This window comes from Chenopodium quinoa, unplaced genomic scaffold, assembly GCF_001683475.1.
Source record: "Chenopodium quinoa cultivar QQ74 unplaced genomic scaffold, ASM168347v1, whole genome shotgun sequence".
In the NCBI taxonomy this organism is placed as follows: domain Eukaryota; kingdom Viridiplantae; phylum Streptophyta; class Magnoliopsida; order Caryophyllales; family Amaranthaceae; genus Chenopodium; species Chenopodium quinoa.
The window spans coordinates 6,616,906-6,641,734 of record NW_018745000.1 but is presented as its reverse complement, the minus strand read 5'-3'; the positions used below and the strand labels follow the sequence as shown (position 1 = coordinate 6,641,734).

Genomic DNA, 24,829 nt, shown 5'->3' with positions numbered 1-24,829 from the left:
AATTGCAACAAAAAAAAACAAAAAATAAATAGAACAAAGAAACCCCAAAAAGTTCGAAAACCACTCAAACAAATAAACCCAAAAAATCGAACACAAATCGATCAAATAAACCCCATTAAAAACGAAATGATTTTCGCACAAATACACCCATAAAGATTCAACCCAAAAAATTTGAAAACAAATCAAACATATCGAAAACAACAGGAACATATATATGGAAAAATCCACGACAATCAAACAATTAAACCCCAAAAGTTTGAAACTAAATCGAGAAAACAAAAAAATCGAAAACCAATGGAACAAATAAACCCAAAAAATCGAGCACAAATCGATCAAATAAACCCCATTAAAAACGAAACGATTTCGCACTAAAATACACCCACAAAGATTCAACCCAAAAAAATCGAAAACACATTGAACATATTGAAAACAACAGGAACATAAAACTGCTTCAACCAAAAGAAATTGAAAAAATAAATTTCAAATTAAACAAAACCCTAAAAGCCCAACTAAAAAAAATTAAGAGCGTACCTCAAAAGCTGCTTCATGGAGAAGGAGAGAGAGCTAAGAAGGCACTTCAATGGAGGATTCAGATCGCACTTCAATCGTTCACCACTTGCTTTAACTCGAACAAGATTCGAACGAAAATCGAAGACCTCACATGAAGATGAGAGTAGAACGAGATGGGAACGAAAGAGGAAGGAGAGATGAGAGCAGAACGAAAGATGAGAGAGAACGAGAGCAGGGTAGAGAGATGAGAGAGAAGAAGAGCAGAACCAGGGAGAGTGAAATAAAGAGGCGGATTAGAGAGATATAGCAGGCCGGTTTTTTTTTAATTTCGCACCGGTATGAACCGGTGCTAAAACACTATTTCGCATCGGTTTGGACTGAACCGGTGCGAAATCCCTTCCCCTTTTATTAATTTTTTTTAATATTTCGTAATTCGCACCGGTTCCTAATAAACCGGTGCAAAATCGGTTTATTAGGAACCGGTGCGAAAAGTATTTTCCCCTATCCCGCCCATTTCTTTTCCCACCAGTTTTCAAGAACCGATTTGGACATTTTAGAAACTTTTTAAAATAGAACTTTGGACGTTTGCTTTGACATTTTGGACGACTGTCGCTTGCTTTCAGACCGTCTGTTTTCAGACCGCCTGCTTCTTCAGCCGCCGATTTTCCAAAAGTTCAGACTTCTCTACTCAAAGGTAACCGCCTGTTCTCTTGTACTTTTCTCTTTGCTTTTCTTTTTTCAAAAATGGTAGCAAAAAAGCATACGACACGACCTAGGTTAGTGATCAGCTGGTCACCGAGGACGGCTGAATCTAGAACTAGGAGTGCCGACTGCCCCATGTTGGACCACCCTTTGCAAACTGCCCAGAGTCCGACTTTCTATGTGTCTGTGCAGGACACCATGGCCAGAACAAAGAGAACGGTCAGGATAACATATTCAGACGACTCCTCATTCTATGCGCCGATTAGTGAGATCTCGGACGTGCCACCAAGCGTCCCAAGCACCCCAAGTGATTCTATTTTGGCAGAATCAGGGGAGGAGGTACATAATGACCCCACTAGTAGAAAAAATGAAATAGGCATCGCACTTTTCGCACCGGTTCTTGAAAACCGGTGGGAAAAGAAATGGGCGGGATTGAGAAAAAAACTTTTCACACCGGTTCCTAATAAACCGGTGCGAAATAATTTTTTCGCACCGGTTTGAACTGGTGCGAATTAAAAAAGAGAAAAAAAAGGAAAAAGGGATTTCGCACTGGTTAAGACCAAACTGGTACGAGATAGTGATTTAGCACCGGTTCAAACCGTGCAAAATTAAAAAAAAAAAAAAAAAAAAAAAAAAAAACCCAGCTCGCATATATTTTCTTCTTCCTTTCTTTCCCCCTGATTTTCCATCTTCTTGTTTCCCTCGTTCTCACCTTCTCTTCCACCACCTTCGAATTCCCACCTTCTCCATTGAAGCCGTTTATGAGCTTTCTCACTCCGTTGAAGCAGCCGCACCTCCTTCTATCTCCATATCTCTTCTCCATTGAACTCGTGCTCTTTATTCTCCATTGAAGCGGATTCTGAGCTTTCTCACCTCCATTGAAGCAGCTTCGAGGTAAGATTTTTGTTGTGGTCTTCTTAATCTACCGAATTCCTTCGCAATCTAGGGTTTGTCGTTGATTTGGTTTTCAATTTCGTAATTTTAGGGTTCTGGTAATCTAGGGCTTGTCATTGAAGCGCACACGGCTCCGCCTCCACCACAACGGCCTCCTTGTCACGGCGGCACAGCCTTCTTTTTCTAGGGTTTATCGTCAATTCCCCCCTTTTTCTTCGATCTCCTTCTCCGCCACTGCGCCGCAAGCGTTTCCATCGATGGCTAGGGTTTTCAGAAACAATTTTCATTCAATATCTGCAATTTTATCGTCCTTCTCATCGCTGCTCATGTCATAGCTTTGGTACCACCAATCGCACTCTTCTTCTTCATCTTTTTCGTTTCAATTTTCTCTCTCTTACTTTTGTTGATATTTCTGTTTCAAGTGTACTGGATTTTCAAAGTTGCTACTGAGAAGCAGCAACAATTTCCTGGAAGATCCAGAAAACACTGATTTTGCCTCCTTCTGCATTGTATGTTCCGCCGCTAACCCTAATTTTTAGTTTAATTTTGTTTGATATTTGTTAACTATTGAAGATTTCTTGTGTACTGTGTGTGTTAGTGTGTGATTGCTGTGATTTTGTTTTTGTTTCTTTGAGATGTACTGTTATTTATTAAATTGGTGCGGCGGTGGGTGTGGTGGTTGCAGTGTGTGTTGTGCAGAGCTTGTGTGTTGTGGTACTTCTGCTTGCTTGTTGTCGATGTTGGGATTAATTGTTTCGGGGGGCGGGGAGGGTAGGGGGATGTGTTTCTTGGATTATTGTGTATGTTCTTGCTGCGGTATGGTGTTACGGTGTTTTTTGCTGTAATTTTTTGTTGTTGTGTCTTCTGGTGCCTGTGATGTGTGCTCGGTGATGCTGCTACATGTTGCTTGTTTTGCTGTGTTTTTGTTGCTACATCGTTTCTTCTTTCTGTGGTGTATTTGTGGCCTGCTACTTGTGTATGTGTGGGCAGTAAAATTGTTATTCGATACTCCGCTTTGGGGCATTCTAGGACCAATTTGGGCAATGCTATAGTAGGGTGGACTTGTGTCTTGTGGTCGTCTTGGGTTGCAAATAGCTGTCGTGACCAAGATATGTATTGGTGAGATTATACCAACATGCCTAGGCCAAAGGCTATAAGTCATGACTTACAACTTTCCAAGGTGGAAAACTCAGAGTGGGGCACACATGGGTTTCTTGTGGTGACCTTACTTTTCAATGACCTAGGAGGGCTTCACATGCGAAATTACAAATATCTCAAGGCCGTGAAGCACCCCGGGTCCTGGACCTAGGGTAAATAGAATCATAAAACACTGGACAAGGTGCTTCCCAAGCCAGCATAGGTTCTAATTAGAATGGCCTTCAAGAACCTAAACCTGGCCAAAGCATGTAACTTGGGGCCATGGTGCACCCTAAACCAAGGACATAAAATCGCAAAGCATTGTAGTTGAGGTGTCCTCAAGGTTTGCCGCGTTGCAATGGTCTTAGCTCGGGAAGTGAGCTCTGGTAAATCGTGAAAACATCTAATAAACTCTGTGTGGGAATTGATTTGTGAAACTGAGAGGCTGTAAAAGTTTTTTTAACAATTTAACTTTTTTCTTTTTATTTTTCCAAATAAAGTTGTTATCTTTCCAAATAAAGTTAAGTTTATTATGGAGCTAAAAGTACAGATTGCAACAGCTACAACTCCTCAAATCACTTTACAAGTTCAAAAAAAAGTTGGCATGAAAGCACCCCCTACCTTCTAGGTCCGAGGTTAATCACTCATCATTTGCAACACTATCATGTTCTCTTTTGCGCTACATGCTAAACAAAAACAAATTTTATTTTATACACAATTATGCGAAGTACTACTCTTGCATTTCTGATAAGAAATCAGATAATTTCTCCACAGTTAGATCAAATATAGGGTAATAAGAAACGCCATATAGTAATCTTTCTATGGTGATGTCTCCTGCTATCCTTAATAATATTATGATCAAGTTCAGCTTTCAAAGTAAGCCCCTCTCTTTGATAAGCAATTTTTGAAACACTGACTCCATATACTACTTGAGAAAGCATCTAAAAATAAAATGCTGAGCAATCCCAAACACTATGACATAATACAAAAGTAGCCTGATTCTGAAGGTTGTATGTGCTTGAATTGACAAGTGCCAATGATCTGCAGTGCTAAAATCATGTCTGTTTTGTGCATAACATTCATATATTACTTTTAAGTTTTAACGTATTATGTTATTTTATGTACCACTTGAAAGTTGTCAATACAACGTTCACCATAACCTACTTATATTGGAAACACTATGGGGGTATTCGAGGATTTCTATGTTATCGGAAACGAAGGATGTAGGTATTTAATTACTTAACAACTTACAGGTTGGGAAAGGATTCCTGCCAATTTCTCACCTTCCTTGCCTTGTTGGTGGCTACGGAGTTCATGTGACTTATGCAGCAGCATGAAATTTCTTCTCTGGCTTATCTTTGTGGTTCAAAAATCCTACATCCACAATTCATTTAAACTTTGGTTATATTTCTTTTCAGGTTTGTGCTGGACTTTCATCCCGTCTTCAGGAATACAAGTCTGAAAATGCTCAGTTAGAGGAGCTTCTTACATCTGAAGTAAACCCTCTCTCTTGCCTCCTAGATTTAGGTTTGTTGGGCTTCAACTTTAATCTTATATATGAATTCATTTTGTAATGTATGCTTTTATGTTCCATGGCAGAGGGAGCTTAGTAAATCATCTGAGAGTCACATAAAACAACTGCAGCTGGAGTTATCTGCTGCCAAAACAGAAGTAAACAGAGTTGAGTCAAACATGGCTGAAGCGATAGCTGCAAAAAATGCTGAAATTGAGGCACTTGTCAGTTATCTGAAGAAGCAGGCTGCTTTGTCTGAAGAGAATTTGGCATCTTTGCAGGTCTGATGTATTCTAAGAATCTTGGGGGGGGGGGGGGGGAGGTGATGAGTGACATTTATGTCACTCCTAGGGTAGTCTTTTCCAGTAGTTTTAGCGGTAATTTGGTTCATTCCAGGGTGCTTTTGTTATGTTTTGCCTAATTTAAGTAGTCCACCTATGTGTTGTGTAATGTGTTTCAATTTGGTTTAGGTGCCTTTACTTCCCTTCCCCTACGTTGTATTACGCTTTGCCTTCCTGTTTTGTAATTGCAGAGTATTGCTGGTGATTCGGATTGGGAAAGAGCAGACTGCTAGAGCAAAGATTTAAGGCATGGCACCAGACGCGGGCGCGTCACCAAAGCGCGGGCACGCCACTTCCAGGCGCGGGCGCGCGCTGAGCTGGCCCAGTCCCTTGATACCCATATTGGAGCGGGCGCGCTTAACCTGGAGCGGCCGCGCCACCATCTAACGCGCGGGCGCGCCCTTCTGCTGCGATTCGTAACTCAAAATTATGACTTAAAACAACAAGGAGGAGTGAGAAGAGGACAACAGATTTTTAGAATAGTTTTCAGCAAAAAAAAAATAATACTCTCTCTTAGTTAGCAACTTCATTAAATTAGTTGATTTAGTTTTAGAAACTCTCAAATCTAATCATTGTAGAAGCAAATTTCAAGATTTATCTTAAGAATTTTAGCAATTATCCAACATTTTTGAAGCTTCAATAGTAACTTCTTTCATTTGGCCTTCATTATTTTCTGATTTTATTTTTGTATTGTAAGCCACTTGATTTTCTCTCAATCTTGATATATTGTTGTTGCATGTTAGCTTTGTCCATAGATAATCACTTTTCCCCAAATTTTAGAATCACTTATAATCCAAAATTGGAATTTGCATGTACTCACAATGAATTGTGAGTAGTCCTCTTGGCTAGGGGTTGGGTGAAACTCAACCTATTGGTGATTATGTGAGTTTGGTAGTGATTTTGATGATGGATTGCGATTAAATTTGATTATATGCATGGGATTGCTTGTTAGTTCTTCATGATATGAGTAATTAACCTAGATTATTGAACTTGATGGCATGAAATGTTTGGTTCGACATGGAAATGTGAGTTGAATGTTTCATTACCTATTGCAATATGATTATGTATCTTTTGTTTCTAAGTTAATGAGGGATCTAAGCTTAGTAATTTGAGTTGTTTTCATATCGTTTGATGTTGGTCTTGCATGTGGTCTTTGCTATTCCATTATCCTTATTCCTCCCTATTTGCCTAATTGCTATTGGTTGAGTGAATCCCATTCCCCTAGTGTTTTAATCCTTTGAATTCAACCTTTAGTTGTAGTTTGTTAGTTAATCACCACTTATACCTTGATTTCGATTTAGCTTGAGCATTAAGATTATTTAGCAATTGATTCCCGTTCTCCGTGGACCGAACCCTTGCTTGCCATTGTACTTGTTTGAGTGAGGTGTTTGTTATAAATGTGTTTGAATGAGCCTAAATTGTGCGACCGATTTAGCGCTCGTCAAAATGGCGCCGTTGCCGGGGAGCGGTGTTGTTGATTGCTATTTGATTGCTTGAGTCTAATTCACCTTTTAAAAAAAAACACAAAAAGAGTTGTTTTCCTTTTTGGCTACGCTTGTAGCCTTGCTACTAATTGTGTTTGTTGAGTGCGTATGCGTAGGACTCAACATCGTGAGTCGGTGCCTTACGATCCCGAGATTGAGCAAACCCTTAGAAGAAGAAGGAGATCTTGTTCGCGGTCCTCCACTTCCCCAAGAAGAGAGTCCAACCCGGAACCACAAAGAAATCCAATGGGTGACAACCCACCACCACCACCTCCAAGACCTTTGAAGGAGATGGGAACTCCCGGAGCTTATAGAGCTTCAAGTGGGATTGCTCCCCCAAACACCCTGGCCAATGACTTCGAGATTAGGCCCGCAATGATAAATTTGATTGAGAGGAGACAATTTAGTGGAGCAAAACACGAGAGCCCTCTTGCACATTTGAACGAGTTTGAGAAATATTGCAACACGATCAAGGTGAATGGGGTCACTCAAGAGTTTGTGAGACTAAAACTATTTCCTTTCTCCTTAATAGGAAGGGCTCTCGAATGGCTTGAGAAGGAGGTGAGACCCAATTCTTTGAGGACTTGGGATGAGGTCACCACGACTTTCTGAGGGAGATTCTACTCTCAAAAGAAAACGGCCGAGGCAAGAGCTCTAATTCAAGGTTTTCGGCAAAGGGGTAGTGTGACTATCTATGAAGCTTGGGAGAGGTACAAGGAGTACCAAAGAGAGTGCCCTCACCATGGAATCCCAACATACCAAGTTTTACAAATCTTCTACGGAGGCTTGAGTCCTCAAGGCAAAACAAGCTTGGATGCGGGAGCCGGTGGGCCAATCATGAATAAAACCGAAGATCAAGTGATTGAGATCATTGAAGATGTGGTAAGGCACCACATGGATTGGCAAGAAAATGAAAGAGAATCCACAAGCAAGAGTGGGGGGGCGGCCTATTCGGTAGATCACCTCAATGCTATAAACAACTTGACATCCCAAATTACAAATCTTGGAAAGGAGATGTCATCGATCAAAGCTAAGCTTGAGTCCTCTACTTCGCGCCATGATTTTCCCTCCCAATCTAAGGGGAGAGGTATAAGCTCTAACCCTTCTACTTCTACATCTAATAACATGCCTAGTGGATGCATGTTTTTTGATAATTGTGGGTCTTATGACCATGATACATCTTCTTGTAATTTTGATTCCCAATCCCAATCCCTTAATGATGATGGTAATGAGTATGAAAATGAACATGTCAATGCCTTGTCTTATGATAATAGACCTAGGAATGACAACCAACGATACTTAAAACCCAATCAAAGAGGGCAAGGGAATAATTTCAATCAAAGGGGAAATGATTATGATTACCACAACCACAACCAATGGGGTGGTAGAAACCAAAGGGACCAAAATCCCCAAGGTAACTACAACCAACAAAGTGGTTATGGTAACCATAACCATAACAATCAAGGAAATATGGAAATCAAGGCCAATACCACCAAGGGGGGAGTTCTAATAACCGGAACAATTGGAATAATAATGCTAATAGAGGCTTTAACAACCAAAATGCTAATTCCAATGTGAAAGGTCCTAGAGCATAACAAGACAATTGTTACACTCAACCACCTCCACAAAAGTCTAGCCTAGAAGAGATGATGGAAAGCCAAGCCAAAATGTTCAACACTTTCATGTCCACTAGTGATAAGAAGTTTAATGAAGTAATGACCCATAACAAAATGCTTGAAACACAAATTTCTCAATTGGCCAATGCTTTAAAAGAGGGAGCTAGCACTTCTAAACTTCCACCCCAAGGACTTGACCCCAAGAAACCGGTGAATGCTATATCAACTAGGAGTGGGAAAGTGTTGGAAGAGAGTGTCCCTAAGAAAGACAATGAGAAAATGAACATGAGTGAGCCTCCCCTTGAGAGTGATTTTGAGCATGAAGAAGAGAAAGCCTTTGAGAATGAAAAAGAAAAAGAGAATGAAAAAGAAAAAGAGAGTGAAAAAGAAACCAAAAAATTGCAAAGACTTCCATATCCCCATAAATTTGTGAGACACAAATTAGATGTGAAATTTGGAAAATTCCTTGAAACACTGAAGCAAATTCACCTTTCAATCCCTTTTACCGATGCTATCAAGCAAATGCCTAACTATGCTAGGTTTTTAAAATATATTTTGAGTGGAAGGAGAAAGTGTGATGTGGTGGAAACGGTGAATCTCACCGAGAATTGTAGTGCTATTATCATGAATAAGATGCCACCAAAGTTAAAAGATCCCGGTAACTTTTCAATCCCTTGTGCAATATATAAAATGCAAATTGATAATGCCTTGTGTGACCTTGGGGCTAGTGTTAGCCTTATGCCATATTCGGTATATCAAAGACTTGAGATAGGGGAACTTCTACCCACTAACATTACCTTACAATTGGTCGATCGATCCATTAAATTTCCAAAGGGTAAGGTAGAGGATGTTCCTCTAAGAGTGGGAAAGTTTGTAATTCCGGTGGACTTTGTTGTTTTGGAAATGGATGAAGATGTTAATATTCCAATAATTCTAGGAAGACCTTTTCTTGCTACTTCGGGTGCTTTAATTGATGTTAAAAGTGCTAAAATTACACTAAAAGTAGGAGATGAGGTAATAGAATTTGACTTGAATGAAAGCATGAAATATCCAAGCTCAACTTTGGAAAATTGTATGATGATTGATGCTATTGATTCTATTGTGAATACTATGCATGAGTACTTGCTCACTTCTAACAATGCCCTTGAGAATGTTTTATTGAACAAAGAAAAGATAGGGGAACAAAGCAAGGAGATGACATTGTATGAAGAAATGCTTGATGGAAGTGCGGAAGGAAGCATTGAGCAAGTATGCATGGGAATCATAACCAAAGATGCATTGGAGATAGCCACTACAAGAGAAGGTAAGGGTGTTCCGATGGTAGAGCTCAAACCTCTACCATCACAGCTAAGGTATGAGTTTCTTGGTCCAAATTCATCTTACCCGGTTATTGTAAATTCTTCTTTGAATGAGTGCCAAACTCAAATGTTATGTGGTGTATTGAGAAACCACCAAGGTGCTTTAGGCTATACCATTGATAACCTCAAAGGTATTAGTCCCGCTTTATGTATGCACCACATAACACTTGAGGAGGGTGCTAAGCCTTCCATTGAAAGGCAAAGGAAACTCAATCCTCAAATGGGGGAGGTGGTGAAGAAAGAAATCACCAAACTCCTTGATGCGGGCATCATCTTCCCCATTTCGAGTTCTAGATGGGTTTCCCCCGTTCATGTGGTCCTTAAAAAGGGGGGAATGACCGTAGTTGAAAATGAGAATGGTGAGCTCATTTTAACTAGAACGGTGACCGGTTGGAGGATGTGTATAGACTATAGACGTCTAAATGCATCCACCAAAAAGGATCACTTTCCCCTCCCTTTTATTGACCAAATACTTGAGAGACTAACAAGGCACAAGTACTATTGTTTTCTTGACGGTTATTCGGGTTTCTTTCAAATCCCTATAAATCCGGATGACCAAGAGAAGACGACTTTTACTTGTCCATATGGTACTTTTGCATATAGGAGAATGCCATTTGGACTTTGCAATGCACCGGGGACTTTTCAAAGATGCATGATGACCATATTTGGTGACATGCTCGAAGAGGAAATGGAGGTATTCATGGATGAATTTTCGGTTGGTGGCCTTTCATTTGAGGATTGCTTGACAAATTTGGGCAAGTGCTTGGCAAGATGTGAAAAGGTCAATCTGGTCTTGAATTGGGAGAAGTGCCACTTTATGGCTGAGGAAGGAATTGTCCTTGGGCATAAGATCTCCAACAAAGGAATTGAGGTTGACAAAGCCAAGGTTGAAGTAATCGAGAAGCTACCAACCCCTATCAATGTGAAGGGAGTAAGATCATTTCTTGGGCATGCGGGGTTTTATAGAAGGTTTATCAAAGATTTCTCCCTCATTGCTAGACCCCTAAATGCCCTCCTTCAAAAAGAGGCCGATTTTGTTTCTGATGAAGATTGTTTTCAAGCCTTCAACAAGTTGAAAGAAGCTTTGATCTCTTCTCCTATAGTGCAAGGGCTAAGATGGGATTTGCCCTTTGAGCTTATGTGTGATGCAAGTGATGTAGCTATCGGGGGTGTGCTTGGACAAAGAGTTGAAATGAGACTTCATGTGATCTACTATATGTCCAAGACCTTGAACGAAGCCCAACGCAACTACACCACAACGGAAAAGGAGTTTCTTGCCGTGGTACATGCTTTTGAGAAGTTTTGAAACTACCTCATTGGTTCCAAAACTATTGTCTACACCGATCATGCGGCTATTAGGTACCTTGTGGCAAATAAAGAGTCCAAGCCTCGTCTTCTTCGTTGGGTGCTATCACTTCAACAATTCGATGTAGAGATCCGGGACAAAAAGGGGGCCGAAAATGTGGTTGCAGATCATCTATCCCGGTTAGAGAACGTGCAAGCCTATGATTATGGGGCTCCCATTTGCGATGAATTGAAGGATGATGTGCTCTATGTATTGAATGAAAAAGATCTTCCTTGGTTCGCCGACTTGGTGAATTATTTGGCATGTGGGGAATTTCCTCTCGATTCCTCCAAGAACCAAAGGAAGAAGCTCAAAAGAGATGCAAGGCATTACATATGGGATGATCCGATCCTTTTCAAAAGAGGAGTAGATGGTTTACTCCGTAGATGTGTGCCAAATGATGAAGTGAAGAGTGTTTTGAAGATGTGCCACTCCGATCCTTGTGGAGGGCACATGGGTGCCAACAAAACAGCCTTGAAAGTACTACAAAGTGGGTTATAGTGGCCTCATATCTTCAAAGATTCATGGGGTTTTGTGAAAACATGTGACTCTTGCCAAAGAACCGGTAATGTTTCGAAGAGAAATGAAATGCCTCAACAACCGATTCTTGAACTTGAGGTGTTTGATGTGTGGGGCATTGATTTCATGGGACCTTTTCCCTCATCTAATGGGAATCAATATATACTTGTGGCGGTCGATTATGTTTCAAAATGGGTTGAAGCAATTGCCTCCCTAACAAATGACCACAAACTTGTGATGAAATTGTTCAAAAAGGTCATATTTCCTAGATTTGGGGTCCAAAGAGCGGTCGTAAGTGACAATGGCTCTCATTTTGTTCATAATGTGTTTCAAAAGATGCTGAGAAAGAATGGGGTCCATCAACGCTTTGGCACGACTTATCACCCACAAACAAGTGGGCAAGCGGAGGTTTCCAATCGTCAAATCAAGGTGATTCTTGAGAAAACAGTGGCTAGAAATAGGAAAGATTGGTCGGACAAGCTAGATGATGCCCTTTGGGCCTATAGAACCGCTTTCAAAACCCCCATCGGCACTACCCCTTACCGGCTTGTATATGGTAAGTTTTTTCACCTTCCGGTTGAACTTGAACACCGTGCTCAATGGGCTACCAAGAAGATCAACTTTGATTTGGCGAGTGCGGGTGAACAAAGGTGGCTAGACTTGCATGAGTTAGAGGAACTACAGATGGATGCTTATGATTGTGCAAGCTTTTACAAAACCCGGTCAAAGGAGTGGCATGACCGGCAAATTGAAAAGAAGACCTTCAATGTTGGAGATAAGGTGTTGCTTTACAATTCAAGGATGAAACTATTTCCCGGAAAACTCATGTCAAGGTGAAGTGGTCCTTTCACCGTTAAGGAGGTGTTCCCCCATGGAGCCGTTGAGCTAAATGATTTGGATGGAACGAGGTCATTCAAGGTCAATGGGCATCGCCTCAAGCTTTATTATGAGGGTGCTCATGTTGGTTTGATCGAGTCAATGCAATGCAATCTCATCTTTTGAGTGTGTGAAGTACGTCAAGCTAGTGACAGTAAAGAAGCGCTTACGGGAGACAACCCGGTTTCTACCCTTTTTGATTTTATTTTCTTCCAAACCGCTTGAACCAATCCATCTAACACTTTTCTTAATCAATTGTGATGTAGGTATGATTGCGTGTGTCCATGAGGAAAGAGAGATAAGAGTAAAGAAAAATGATGGTCGCGGCTGAAGCGCGATCCGCGAAAGCAGTAAGGCGCGGGCGCGCCATCCCTTTGGTCTTTTTACTCACCCAATTCCAGAGAATAGGAGCGATTTTATCGCGATTTGTGAGCGGCCTGTGTCATCAAAGAGGAGCGGTCGAGCCTGGTTTCGTCGCGGGCGCGCCAACCATTTGGTCAGAATTCCAGGGAGTTGAGCGATTTAGGCGCGATTTAAGTGCGGTCCGAGTTCTCACTTAGGCGCGGGCGCGCCTGAATTTGGAGCGGGCGCGCCTTTCTGGGTTTCAGAAAAAAATACGGCTTTGCCTTATATTTCCGCAATCTCCCCCATACCCTCACAAACATAATTCAAACTCCCTCATTACCTTTCTCTCTCTTCGCGGCCGCTCCTCACCACCATACTCAAGATCATCTTCTTCCCTTCTCTTAAATCAATCATTCTCATAAATCAATCATTCTCAAGTTTCAATCATTCATCATCACCGTTTGTTCATCATCAAAGAAAGGCAAAAAGGCATCCTCAACACCAACCGCAACGAACTCCTTGCTACTCAAAACCTTCAACAAATCGACACCAAAACAACAATTTATTCGCATAAGGGTAAAGGTATTCAATTTCCTTCGTTAATTATTTTCCTTTGATTAATTTTTATGCAAGGATTTTGGTTATCTTAGGTTATTAGCGAAATTTCGTTGATTATTGTTGAATTTATTGCTGGATTCTGTTGAAATTGTTGTTGTTGGTTATTATCTTAGGTTATATTCGTTGTGTGGTTGGATTATTATTGCTTGTGAACAGGTACATTGTAGTTTTGTGGAGGTTAAGGGTGGAAATAGCCGGAGTTGGCTTTGAAAAGGAGTGAAAACAGAAAAAAAAGGAGAGGCGGGTAGTCATGAGTTTAAGGATTGGGAAGAAGAGAAAAACCACAAAGTCGGGACAATCGTCCCAAAACCAAGAGTCGGACCAATCCATTGCCTTACCCACTTTAAAATTCCTAAACAAAAGCCACTCCTCCATATACTCTGACATGAAAAAGCGTAAGTTGCGACCTTCTAGGCACTACCATCGTGGAGACATGATAAAACTCGGAATAAATGACGATTTGTGGATTCTTTTTGACAACCTTCGACTAGGGTCATTCGTAAACTCTTCATTCATGACCTACCAAGAACCCACATTAGAGTTTTTCTCATCTTTTCAAGTGGATAGTCTAGAAAACAACGACTTTCGGATATCTTTCCAACTCTTCAATAACCGCCACACCATGTCATTGGCAAAGTTCAACCGAGCCCTCGACTTTCACCCTGATGCCGACCTTCATTACCCTCTTTATGAGAACTTTAGGGAGTATAGTGAGTACGCTTGGTGGCGTTCCATTTCAGGTAAAAATGAGTTTTACACCCGGACTTCCATAGCCAGTGAGATTTGGCACCCTGCCCTTAGGATCCTACACCGTTTATTAGGGTATTCTATCATTAGTAAACAGGACCTAGGAAAGCTGACTAAGGAAAAGGTCCTTTGCCTGTGGATAGCCACAAAGGGAGAGCACGCAAGGAGGTTGAATTTGGGTTTCCTCTTCATGCAAACTTGCCAAGCCATAGCAAAGGGGAAAAAGCCAGGGGATATACATTGCGGGGCGATGGTCACTAGATTGGCCACCAAGTTAGGATACACTAACCTTTTACCTCTATGCACAGCCGTAGGTAGTAGTGGGATATTTACCTTGACTTGGACCAACTCCGCCGCTCTGATTTTATTACCCCCACGGCAAACCCCAATGCTTTTAGGTGGCTAGTTAGAGGAGCCCACCATTGTTTCCTCCCTAAGCCTCACTTCACCTCCCTCACGCGTCAGACCCCTAATGTGTGGAGAGTTTTGAGAGATAGCGGGCAAGTGCCCGATGTTGATGGGGACGATGAGGTAGGGGAAGGTAATGAGGAGGAGCCTCAGGAGGAGGAGCAGCAGCAGGCGGCCGTACAGCAGCCCACAGGTACATTTCAGCTATCTGATATAGCTAGGCAATTGCAGGTAATTTATGAGTCACAGCAGGGCCACCATCTGCAGCAGCAGGCCCTCTATGACCTAGCTGTGAATAGAGGAGAGATTGCTCCCCCCGTGAACTACCCTAATTGGCCGCCTCAGCACGGCCCTGTTCCTTCTTGAGGGGGGGGGGGGGGACAATCTTCCCACTTACCCCTACTGGCAAGGTCCTTCCGAGCCTAGTAGGGAGCTCCACAGTTTCCCAGAGGACGGGCACTACGATTATCGTGTGCCTGGCGGGTGTGACTTTAGAGGGGACCCTGCTTACCCCTATGTGCATCCTGATCACCCCACTCCTCTGTATTCCCAGTCTGAGGACACTCCCTCTGATCCTTTGCCCAGTTGGCAAGAGGATCTTTACCGGGGTCACTACGGCTGGCCGCCCGGCTTTGACGGTGGTTGGGGCCTTTTCGGCCCCCCTAGTGGCTTCACTTATGATGAGCCTGGCTCACCTAGTGGGCCTAGCTCTAGTGGCCAGTAGGCTACGTTCCTTGTGTATATCTCTCTTCCCTGTTTTTGCATGCTTATTTTGATAAGTAGGAGATATACTCTTGGTAGGGAGTGACTTGGCTGGGATTCTTAATTGCTTGTCTGCCAGTCTTTCATTGTGTTACTTGTACCTTTATGCTGCTGATTCTGCTGAGTTGCATGGCTGGTGTCTTTGGTTGATTTTTACCCCTGTTCACTGATATGGTTGTTGAGTTTTTGATGTGTCTTTGTTAATGATGATAATTACTGGTTTTCGCCGGAGTGGCGATTCACCAGTACGAGTATATGTATATATGTTTTTCAATGAGTTTTGATGATAATGTTAGTCCTACAATAGTAAAAAAAAAAAAAAAAAAAAAAAAAAAAAAACGATGAAGTTGTTTTTCCTTCTTCTCTCTTGATCCCATAATCCAAATCCCATAATTCAAATCCCTTAATCCAAACTTTGTAGATAGATTTTTTGTCCATAATTTTCTTTTGTTTATAATTTTAGTCTTTTTCCTTTTGTTCACTAACCTTTCTTTGTATAGTTGTACAGTTTCTTTTCTTTTGGCTAGCTTTCCTTGTAGCTTGAAATCGAAAGCACAAATAGATGGGATAAGGAGCAACTCATGCTCCGGAAACCTTGGTGAAATCTATATATTTGTCTTGTCTTCTAATTCAAGCAGCATTTGGTGAGATTTTCCCCTACTATCCTTATTTTCCCTTTGTGTGCACAGTTAGTTTAGATTAGGATGGAGTTGATTGTTCGAGGTTGTTTGCATTTGATTCTACGGAATCTGGTGATCGTTGGTATTGATGCCGAACGATTTCTGTTTGTCGATTGGGAATTAGATGTTTACTAGCCTCCTATCACTTTTGTACTCTTTCTTGTAAAAAAAAAATAAATAAATAAAAAAAAAATATATATATATTTATATATATATAAATTTTTGCAAGGCAAGATTCCATCTTCTTAAATGTTATACAGGTATTGTTGAATGTTTTACTTACTAAGGCTACTGGTCTGCACAAATTGAGATGTTAAGGTTCAACTAAACACGTTTTAATGCTAAGGTAGCGAGTAAGAACTTTAGGTGGCTTGAAGCCTTAACCCTCGGAGCGTGGAAAGATGGTTTTTCTCTCCCTAGTGGATATGATTCCTATAGATAGTATTTGTCACAATACAATCCCATGTGAGGTTTACATTTTTCTAGCCTTCTTCATTCTTGTTGAGCGGCTTAATTGGATCCTTAGCTATGCATGTGCTAATCTAGAGTTTGACCACTATCTACCCAAGACTGTGACTATACCCTCTTAGGAAGGACAAAGGCTTTCCCTTCCACTATTTTTCCTACCCATACACTAGACAATACGCTACATATCTCTCATTCCCCATACTTCCATTTACATTTACATTTCCACTATCATCCTTTCCCCCACTGTATTTCCATTCTTCCACCATCTATTTAAGAAACGAATGTCCATACTATTAAGTGTCTCCTTTCTTAAACTTCTCAAAAAAAAAAAAAAAAAAAAAAAAAAAAAAAAAACAGAAAAAAAGAAGAAAAAAAAAGAGAAAAAATATAAAAATATAAATAAATTTCAATATGATCAAGCTTTCATTTCTAATTGGTGATCATTGGGGACAATGCTCCATTCTAGCTTGGGGGGGATTGACTTGATAGTACCTCTTCTTGTATATACTTTAGTTATGTTCGCAAATAAACTTGGGGGAGACAACTTTGTGGGTATTTTCGCTTGGTATTTTGTGATTTGACCTATGTTCTATCTCATGCACTCCACTACTTAATCTCTCTTCACGAATACCCTAAAAAAAAGAAAAATAAAAAAAATAAAAAAATTAATTCCATTTCGCATTCTAAACCTTCCACAAAACCCTTAAAAGCCTTTTGACCCTAGAGAGTTTAGTCTTCACCAGTGGAGGGAGATAGTTTTCAAGCTTGTAGAGAGGTCATGCATAGCTAAGATGTCGGGATACCCTTCTCATTTATAGCTTAACTTCTATATTTCTTTTTTTTTTTTTCGGTTCCTTCGAGGAATCATGAGAGGCTAACTTAAGGCTTGACTTGAAGCTAGTGGGGAGAATGTGGCTTGATTGTTTGGGGTGAAGGGTGAATGGTTACCCTTTAGTTCTCTACGCTTAGCTTAATTTGTGTTTCTTTGAACCTCTAACATGTCGGAGTGTGCTTACCATTATCTATTTAGAAAGCTCTGCATTCATTGTGTACCCCTTTTGCAAAATGTCTTTTAGGAAGCATATTCATTGTTCATTTTCATTGTCTATGCCTTGCCTTGCGATTGTTGTTCTTGCATGTAGAGTTGTGGGTTAAGCTCTTTGGAAATCCACACGAGATCATACTCGTCCTCACTGGCGACTTTGAGGTTTAAATGGCTTGTTGTTTATGCTAAAAACAACCGTGATTCCTACAAAAGTGAGTTAGTGTATATCCTTTTCCCCTTCTTTTCTATTTTCTTATACTTGAATAATTGTGTCTTATTCTCCTTTGTCTTTAGCTTTGCTCGAGGACGAGCAAAGGTTTAGCTTGGGGGAATTTGATGAGTGACATTTATGTCACTCCGAGGGTAGTCTTTTCTAGTAGTTTTAGCGGTAATTTGGTTCATTCCAGGGTGCTTTTGTTATGTTTTGCCTAATTTAAGTAGTCCACCTATGTGTTGTGTAATGTGTTTCAATTTGGTTTAGGTGGTCTTTACTTCCCTTCCCCTACGTTGTATTACGCTTTGCCTTCCTGTTTTGTAATTGCAGAGTATTGCTGGTGATTCGGATTGGGAAAGAGCAGACTGCTAGAGCAAAGATTTAAGGCATGGCACCAGCGTTCAGACGCGGGCGCGTCACCAAAGCGCGGGCGCACCACTTCCAGGCGCGGGCGCGCGCTGAGCTGGCCCAGTCCCTTGATACCCATATTGGAGCGGGCGCGCTTAACCAAGAGCGGCCGCGCCACCATCTAACGCGCGGGCGCGCCATTCTTCAGCGCGGGCGCGCCCTTCTGCTGCGATCCGTAAGTCAAAATTCTGACTTAAAACAGCAAGGAGGAGTGAGAAGAGGACAACAGATTTTTAGAATAGTTTTCAGCAAAAAAAAAATAATACTCTCTCTTAGTTAGCAACTTCATTAAATTAGTTGATTTAGTTTTAGAAACTCTCAAATCTAATCATTGTAGAAGCAAATTTTAAGATTTATCTTAAGAATTTCAGCAATTATCCAACATTTATGAAGCTTCAATAGTAACTTCTTTCATTTGTCCTTCATTATTTTCTGATTTTATTTTTGTATTGTAAGCCACTTGATTTTCTCTCAATCTTGATATATTGTTGTTGCATGTTAGCTTTGTCCATAGATAATCACTTTTCCCCAAATTTTAGAATCACTTATAATCCAAACTTGGAATTTGCATGTACTCACAATGAATTGTGAGTAGTCCTCTTGGCTAGGGGTTGGGTGAAACTCAACCTATTGGTGATTATGTGAGTTTGGGAGTGATTTTGATGATGGATTGCGATTAAATTTGATTATATGCATGGGATTGCTTGTTAGTTCTTCATGATATGAGTGATTAACCTAGATTATTGAACTTGATGGCATGAAATGTTTGGTTCGACATGGAAATGTGAGTTGAATGTTTCATTACCTATTGCAATATGATTATGTATATTTTGTTTCTAAGTTAATGAGGGATCTAAGCTTAGTAATTTGAGTTGTTTTCATATCGTTTGATGTTGGTCTTGCATGTGGTCTTTGCTATTCCATTATCCTTATTCCTCCCTATTTGCCTAATTGCTATTGGTTGAGTGAATCCCATTCCCCTAGTGTTTTAATCCTTTGAATTCAACCTTTAGTTGTAGTTTGTTAGTTAATCACCACTTATACCTTGATTTCGATTTAGCTTTAGCATTAAGATTATTTAGCAATTGATTCCCGTTCTCCGTGGACCGAACCCTTTCTTGCCATTGTACTTGTTTGAGTGAGGTGTTTGTTATAAATGTGTTTGAATGAGCCTAAATTGTACGACCGATTTAGCGCTCGTCAGGAGGGTATCCCTCTTTTACTTTCTACATCAGAATATTACCAAGTGATTGTTTACTTGACATCAAATTACACCGGAAGTACAAATTCCTAGAGGTTGGAAAACTGGGGAATTATTTGGTTTTCAAAGACAGTTGCACACCATGGAAATTCTACTTTCCAAAAAAATGGGGGATTTTACTTATGAATTTAACACCCCCCCCCCCCCCTTTTCCCTCTCCAACTAATAGACCCTCCTCCTGGTAGTCAACCATACAGTTTTCTTCATTTCCCATGGGAAATGCAAAGTCTTGAGATGCGTATCTCTTGTAAACAACCAAACCATCACTAAGTAGGTTTTGCATTTGTCCATTTTAGTATGCAAAAAAGCCGCCCTTGCATATTTGATTTTGTAAAGCTGTCCAATAAACATCATCTTTGCTGGGAAGCAAGTCTTTCTGGTTTAGATTATTCTTCAGATTTTCCTGACTCAATGCGCCACTTCTTATCAGGAAAATATGGAAACTTTAATGAGAAACAGGGAACTTACAGAAACACGGATGATGCAAGTAAGTTTGCTGGAAAATTGATATTTATAACGAATCCCTTTCTGATAGCATGAAGTCAAGATATGTATGTTATCACATATAAGAAAGGATTTGTCATTTCCATGTACTCCTCTTTAAAAGAAAACTCCATGCAAATGAATCAGGCCCTAAAGGAGGAGCTTGCCTTGGCTGAAAGACGGGCAGAAGAAGAGCGTGCAGCTCATAATGCCACCAAAAAGGTCTGTTCATTGCTCATGTAGGTTATGTATTTTCCTATATCCTTCATCACTCCCTTGGGTTGTTTCTGTTAGCATAATACTATTCATGTAGATTAACAGGCTGCAATGGAGAGGGAAGTAGAGTTGGAACACCGAGCTGTTGACGCATCTACTGGCCTTGCTAGACTGCAATGCTATTCTCATGCTTCATGGCATCATGGCTCCGGAGTAGCATTGTGGCAGGCTCCTGTCGAGATAACTTGTTCTAAAACAATTAGAACAAGCAAATTGTTACTCAAAGTCGTTTTTGTCTTGGACTTCATGGATCATGTCCAAAAATAAGCTGAATTTCCAAAATCATTATTATGGTTTAGGAGATTAGCATATTCAAATTCACGGTCATGAGAACTGCAGCAGGACTAGTGTGTCTCTTGGCCTGTTTGTTAGAGCCTTTTATGCCATCTTTCTCTCTCGAGGTGATTGAACTAGATTGCAATTAAATGTATACGTTATTAGTCGCACATGGGCCAATGTGATGATCTTTATCATAAATTTTAATGGCTCTATAGGTACTGAAGCAGCTTAATATGCCTAAACTTCAAGTATCTCTTTCAGATGAAAATGGGGATCTTGAGAAAATCAAGAAACTCTGGGATATTCTACCTGCTGGTTACAGTATAGGGAAACCAGAACCATTGTTCAAGGAACTGGTATGCTTTTGGCTTTGACGGAGTAATTGCTAATTTATATTACCTTCTGAGGATTTGATTAGATAAAGACTTTGCTAAACATGTCTTTTATACTGCAGAACAGACTTATTTTTATTGTCTTTTATTAAAAGTTTGGGTAATTTGCAGAAAGATGAGGAAGTGGAAATTTTATCGTGATAAGTTTGCTGGAAGTCAAGCGGACATGGCTCTGAAAGCTGCTGCAGAAAAGACTGCTGAGCAGTTGAAAAAAACAAAAATATCAGGTCTGGATTCTAAGGAATTCGGCCAATTTTCTTAGTAAATTATCTTTCACATTCTTTTTTGCTGTAAGCCTATATGTAACAGTATAGACTAATCAATGTTCAGTAGGACTATAGGATTGCCTGCTTTGAACTTTCATCGGGTAAGGGTGTTAGGTGGATATGAATGTGCTTCATTAGAGCAATGTTTCCAAGGTAGTATGTTGGTATTAAAAATAGAAGGTTACAGCAATAGTAGCACCTAGTATAGAATTTTATTTTTTTTATTTTTTTGGATGAAAATTGTAATATTACAGCCCTTTTTAATGAAAATATGTAACTTTATATATATGTTAGTGTTTATATATCAATTTAAGTGAAGAAAATGAAAAAAAAGAAACATTTTTTATTTTTATTTTTTTTGGGCATTTTTGGCATCGGTTTTGGAACAGAACCGGTGCTAAAAGGTTTTTTTTTTAATTTTTTGGCCACTTTTCGCACCGGTTCAAAGCAAGAACTAGTGCTAAAAGGTTTTTTTTAAAAATATTTTTAGGGACTTTTCGCAACGGTTCAAAACCGGTGCGAAATGGGGGTTTTGAACCGATGCTGATTAGCAATTTTTGCCTAGTGCCCTCATATCATTAATCTATCCGGGCAGGCGGCTGCTTTGCTTGAGAGCTTGAGCGATGACTCTAAGCCCAGCACCTCCAGTTGGCACTCTGGCGACTCGGAGGAGAAGCACTCTCGGCTACATACAGTGAGAGAAAGCCATGAGGTGGAAAAAGGAGAGATATGGGTAGAGCCGGCTGCAACCCAAAGAGAAATGTATACCCCTTACTTTTTCCATGTTCCCAAAGGCAGGCGCAAGGCCATGTCTGAAAAGATTGGAAGTTTTAGGGCTGACCATGTAATGGGTCATGGTTACATTCTCTAAGTGCCGAATGCCGAGGATACGGTAGCCTGGCCAAAGAAGTCCAGCTACATGGACGAGTGTTTGGCTTCTATGAGGCGACCATTAAAGCTGGTTTAAGGTTTCCTCTACATCCGGCTGTAGAGAGGATTTTGGATGGGTACCAGCTGGGTCTCTGGCAACTGGCCTCAAACTCATGGTTCAACATCTTGGGCTATGTTGTCGGCTGTGAGATGTACGAGGTGGAGCCAAGCTTTGAAGCTTTTGCTCACATGAAGTACCTCAGTCGGACCCCAAAAATAAGCGGGACCGGCTGGTTCTAGCTGACTAGCCACAAGGGCTACATGATGACTATGGGGAAGGAGAACAAGTGGAAGGATTGGAGGAACACCTTCTACATAGTCTTCCACTCTGACAAGGTTAAGAACAAGAAGTTCAATAGGTGGAACAGGGATCCACCTTACTTGACAGGCGGATCTGACCTGCCCCCTGTTCCTCGAAGAGCAAAAGAAGAGATCCTTGACCGAGGGCTCTTCAAAGTTATTATACAACCGAACCCCGAGACTGGGGTGAGGGAGTTCATCCCTCAAAATTACATCCCAAAGTATAACTGGTTATACAATGGGACATATCTGGCCACCTGCGGCCTTAGCGAGGAGATGCCGAGAGGTAGTAGACCGAGGAGTCGCCTGCCAAACAGGCGCCCAATGTGAGTTACTTTAACTTAGCACAATTTCTTTTTATATATGTCGTTTGTTTATAACTCAACAACTTGTGTTGCAGAGCGACGTAGCCAGACCTTCCTCCTCTTCCCAGCCGGACCCCAAGGTCAGGAAAGAGACGACTGGGGATGTGTCGACTACTGGCAATGCCAGGAGACAGGTGGCCGAAAGGCAAGGAAGGACTTCCCAAAGCGGGGGAAGGACTCCGGCTACCCCTAGGAGAAGCCGGCCTCCTAGAGAGAAAGAGGCGGCTAGAGGTATAATTTGTTCAAATCTCCAAAGTTTCATCAAGCAACCGACTCCTTTGAAATCAGGCAGCTTGTTTGTTGTTTTTATGCTGCGTATTAATCAGGATTTCTTTTTAGATGCCCCTTAAGAGCCGGACCTAGTTCAGATGGCCAAGTCCATGCTGAAGGCCATCGCTGTTAAGGGAGTGGGCACCCTTAACCTTAAAGCCATCCTGGCTCTCCTTGCCGAGGTATACTTACTAAAAAGTGCTCTTTTTCATTTAAACATTTGCCTGGTCGCCTGTAACTGACGACTGTTTTTGGCCGGCTGTAGTCTATGCTGCGAGTGTTTGGTCTCCGCAAACCCATCTCTGAAAAGAACAAAGAGGTAAAAGCTGCGAAGGCCATGGCCGTTTCTGATTCTGATAAAGCTATGCTCCAAATAGCTCAAAACGAGATTCTGACCACTGGCATACTGTATTACCAGGCGTCAGCCACTTTACAGGTCAAGAAGGACTTAGAGGTGGCCAGGAAGAAGATCTTGGAGCTAGAGAAGTCTGTAAAGGACCTCAAAGCTTATATGGCGCCTCTCAAGGAGGCGGACAAGGAAGCCGAGGGACTCGGCGCCCGGGTAAATAAACTCAAGGGCCGCCTGCAGAGTCAATAGGCTGACCTCACCCAAAAACTTATTGAAAAAGCTGGCAAGGAGAAGATGACCCTTGTTCAGGACATGATGGACGAATGCAACACCATTATGAAGATGACCTGGGCGGCCCTCTTCCCAGGGTCCGGATATGAAAATTGGGAGGGCCAATTTGCCGCTTGTTCTGATCAATATAACAAGAAGATCATGAAGCAGGCAGGCGACGAGGAGGAGGCGGAGGATGGGAAGTGGAGTCGGACCAGGAAGAGGATGACAAGCAAGAGGCGGATGCCGATGAGGAAGAGCCGCCGTAGGAGGTGGATGCCGAGAAAGAATAGGCGCAAATTGAGGATCCAAACCCAGCGGCTGCCGACACTGAACGTCCTCCAACTGCTTGAACTCCCATTTTTTTATGTCAACTTTCTTCGGCCTGTGTGTCGCTTGTTCTGTATCATTACCCGACCAAGGGGTTGGGGTTTATTGACAATTTCAAATTTTAACAATGGCCGACTGTTTATATTAATCATCCGGCTGTCTTTACCGGTATTCTTCAAATTTTAAAGTTTTTGAATTTTTTCTTTTCATGAATTTTGCTAAGTGTATGTAGCTTGCTTCTTGTTTTCATGAATGCTTTATATACCGAATGTTCTTGCCCCTAGACGACTGGTGCCTGGTTTTCAAAGGTGTGTTGATTTACCTGTAATTTTTGATACATGAGTATTACTAATTCTAGGTCAATCAATCACTATGGTGATTGCCCCAAACCAGGCGGTCAGTCGGCCATTGTACAGGCGAACACTTAGTATAAATCGGCTCTCGGCCTTATAGTAATCCGCATTATACTAAGTTTGTACTTAGTTTATTTTATTGATCTTAAATAGCCTGTCTACTTGGTGCTTGTACAGAACATGTACCAATCTGGATGTTTTTAATCAAAGTAGTTTTCACGGTGTTACTAACCTAAGTAGGAATAGTGGCCGAATGCCGTCTTTTTATTACAAGGACAGGCGGCTTCATTCTTACCTTTTAGATTCCATTGTAGGTAGGGTGAGTGACTGAGTTAACCTTTAGAAGGAATAGTGGTCGAATACCGTATGTCTGCCAAAAGACAGACGGGTTGGTTCGCACCGTTCAGGTTCCATTCCATGGTTGCCAGTGTGACTGTGAGTTAACCCTTTGGGTTAATCAATCTATGTCACTTTGATTTGAGTGAGTAGAAGAAACAGGCGGCTTTGGCCGCATGGTACCCCTTTATTCGCCAAGTTTTTCTTAGCTATTTACTCAAATTATGCCGACTGTATTGTCCCAAGCAATAACAGGCGGTTTCTGACTTAGATTTTAACTGTCCACCGCGTGTTTGCAGTATAGCGGTACGTTTATCTTTGTCTCAGATCAAACGTTTGCGAGGTTGTCTAGGAGACATTCGGTCGGGCCGTTTGTTTT

The 24,829-nt window shown here is 41.2% G+C and overlaps 1 protein-coding gene and 1 long non-coding RNA gene across 2 annotated transcripts; both read left to right on the top strand.

The window, feature by feature from the left end:
• Positions 1 to 1,410: 1,410 nt before the first annotated feature.
• Positions 1,411 to 5,646, top strand: LOC110707613. Its single transcript, XM_021885640.1, has 6 exons — positions 1,411 to 1,551; positions 2,372 to 2,446; positions 2,529 to 2,615; positions 4,662 to 4,739; positions 4,843 to 5,037; positions 5,289 to 5,646. Exons 1-6 carry the CDS (start codon positions 1,411 to 1,413, stop codon positions 5,328 to 5,330), a joined length of 618 nt encoding a protein of 205 aa, XP_021741332.1. The 3' UTR covers positions 5,331 to 5,646.
• Positions 5,647 to 19,673: 14,027 nt separating this feature from the next.
• On the top strand, positions 19,674 to 20,126 carry LOC110707441. The gene is made up of 3 exons (XR_002508491.1): positions 19,674 to 19,738; positions 19,882 to 19,956; positions 20,056 to 20,126. It is a non-coding gene; the product is annotated as an uncharacterized LOC110707441 (long non-coding RNA).
• The last annotated feature ends 4,703 nt before the right edge of the window (positions 20,127 to 24,829 follow it).

Bases quoted from the DNA above. Each gene is read 5' to 3' on its own strand.
- LOC110707613 (XM_021885640.1), top strand. From the start codon at position 1,411: ATGGCCAGAACAAAGAGAACGGTCAGGATAACATATTCAGACGACTCC. The intron at 2,447-2,528 runs GTACCACCAATC...TTCTGTTTCAAG, and splicing joins CTGCTCATGTCATAGCTTTG to TGTACTGGATTTTCAAAGTT. The intron at 2,616-4,661 runs GTATGTTCCGCC...ATTTCTTTTCAG, and splicing joins ATTTTGCCTCCTTCTGCATT to GTTTGTGCTGGACTTTCATC.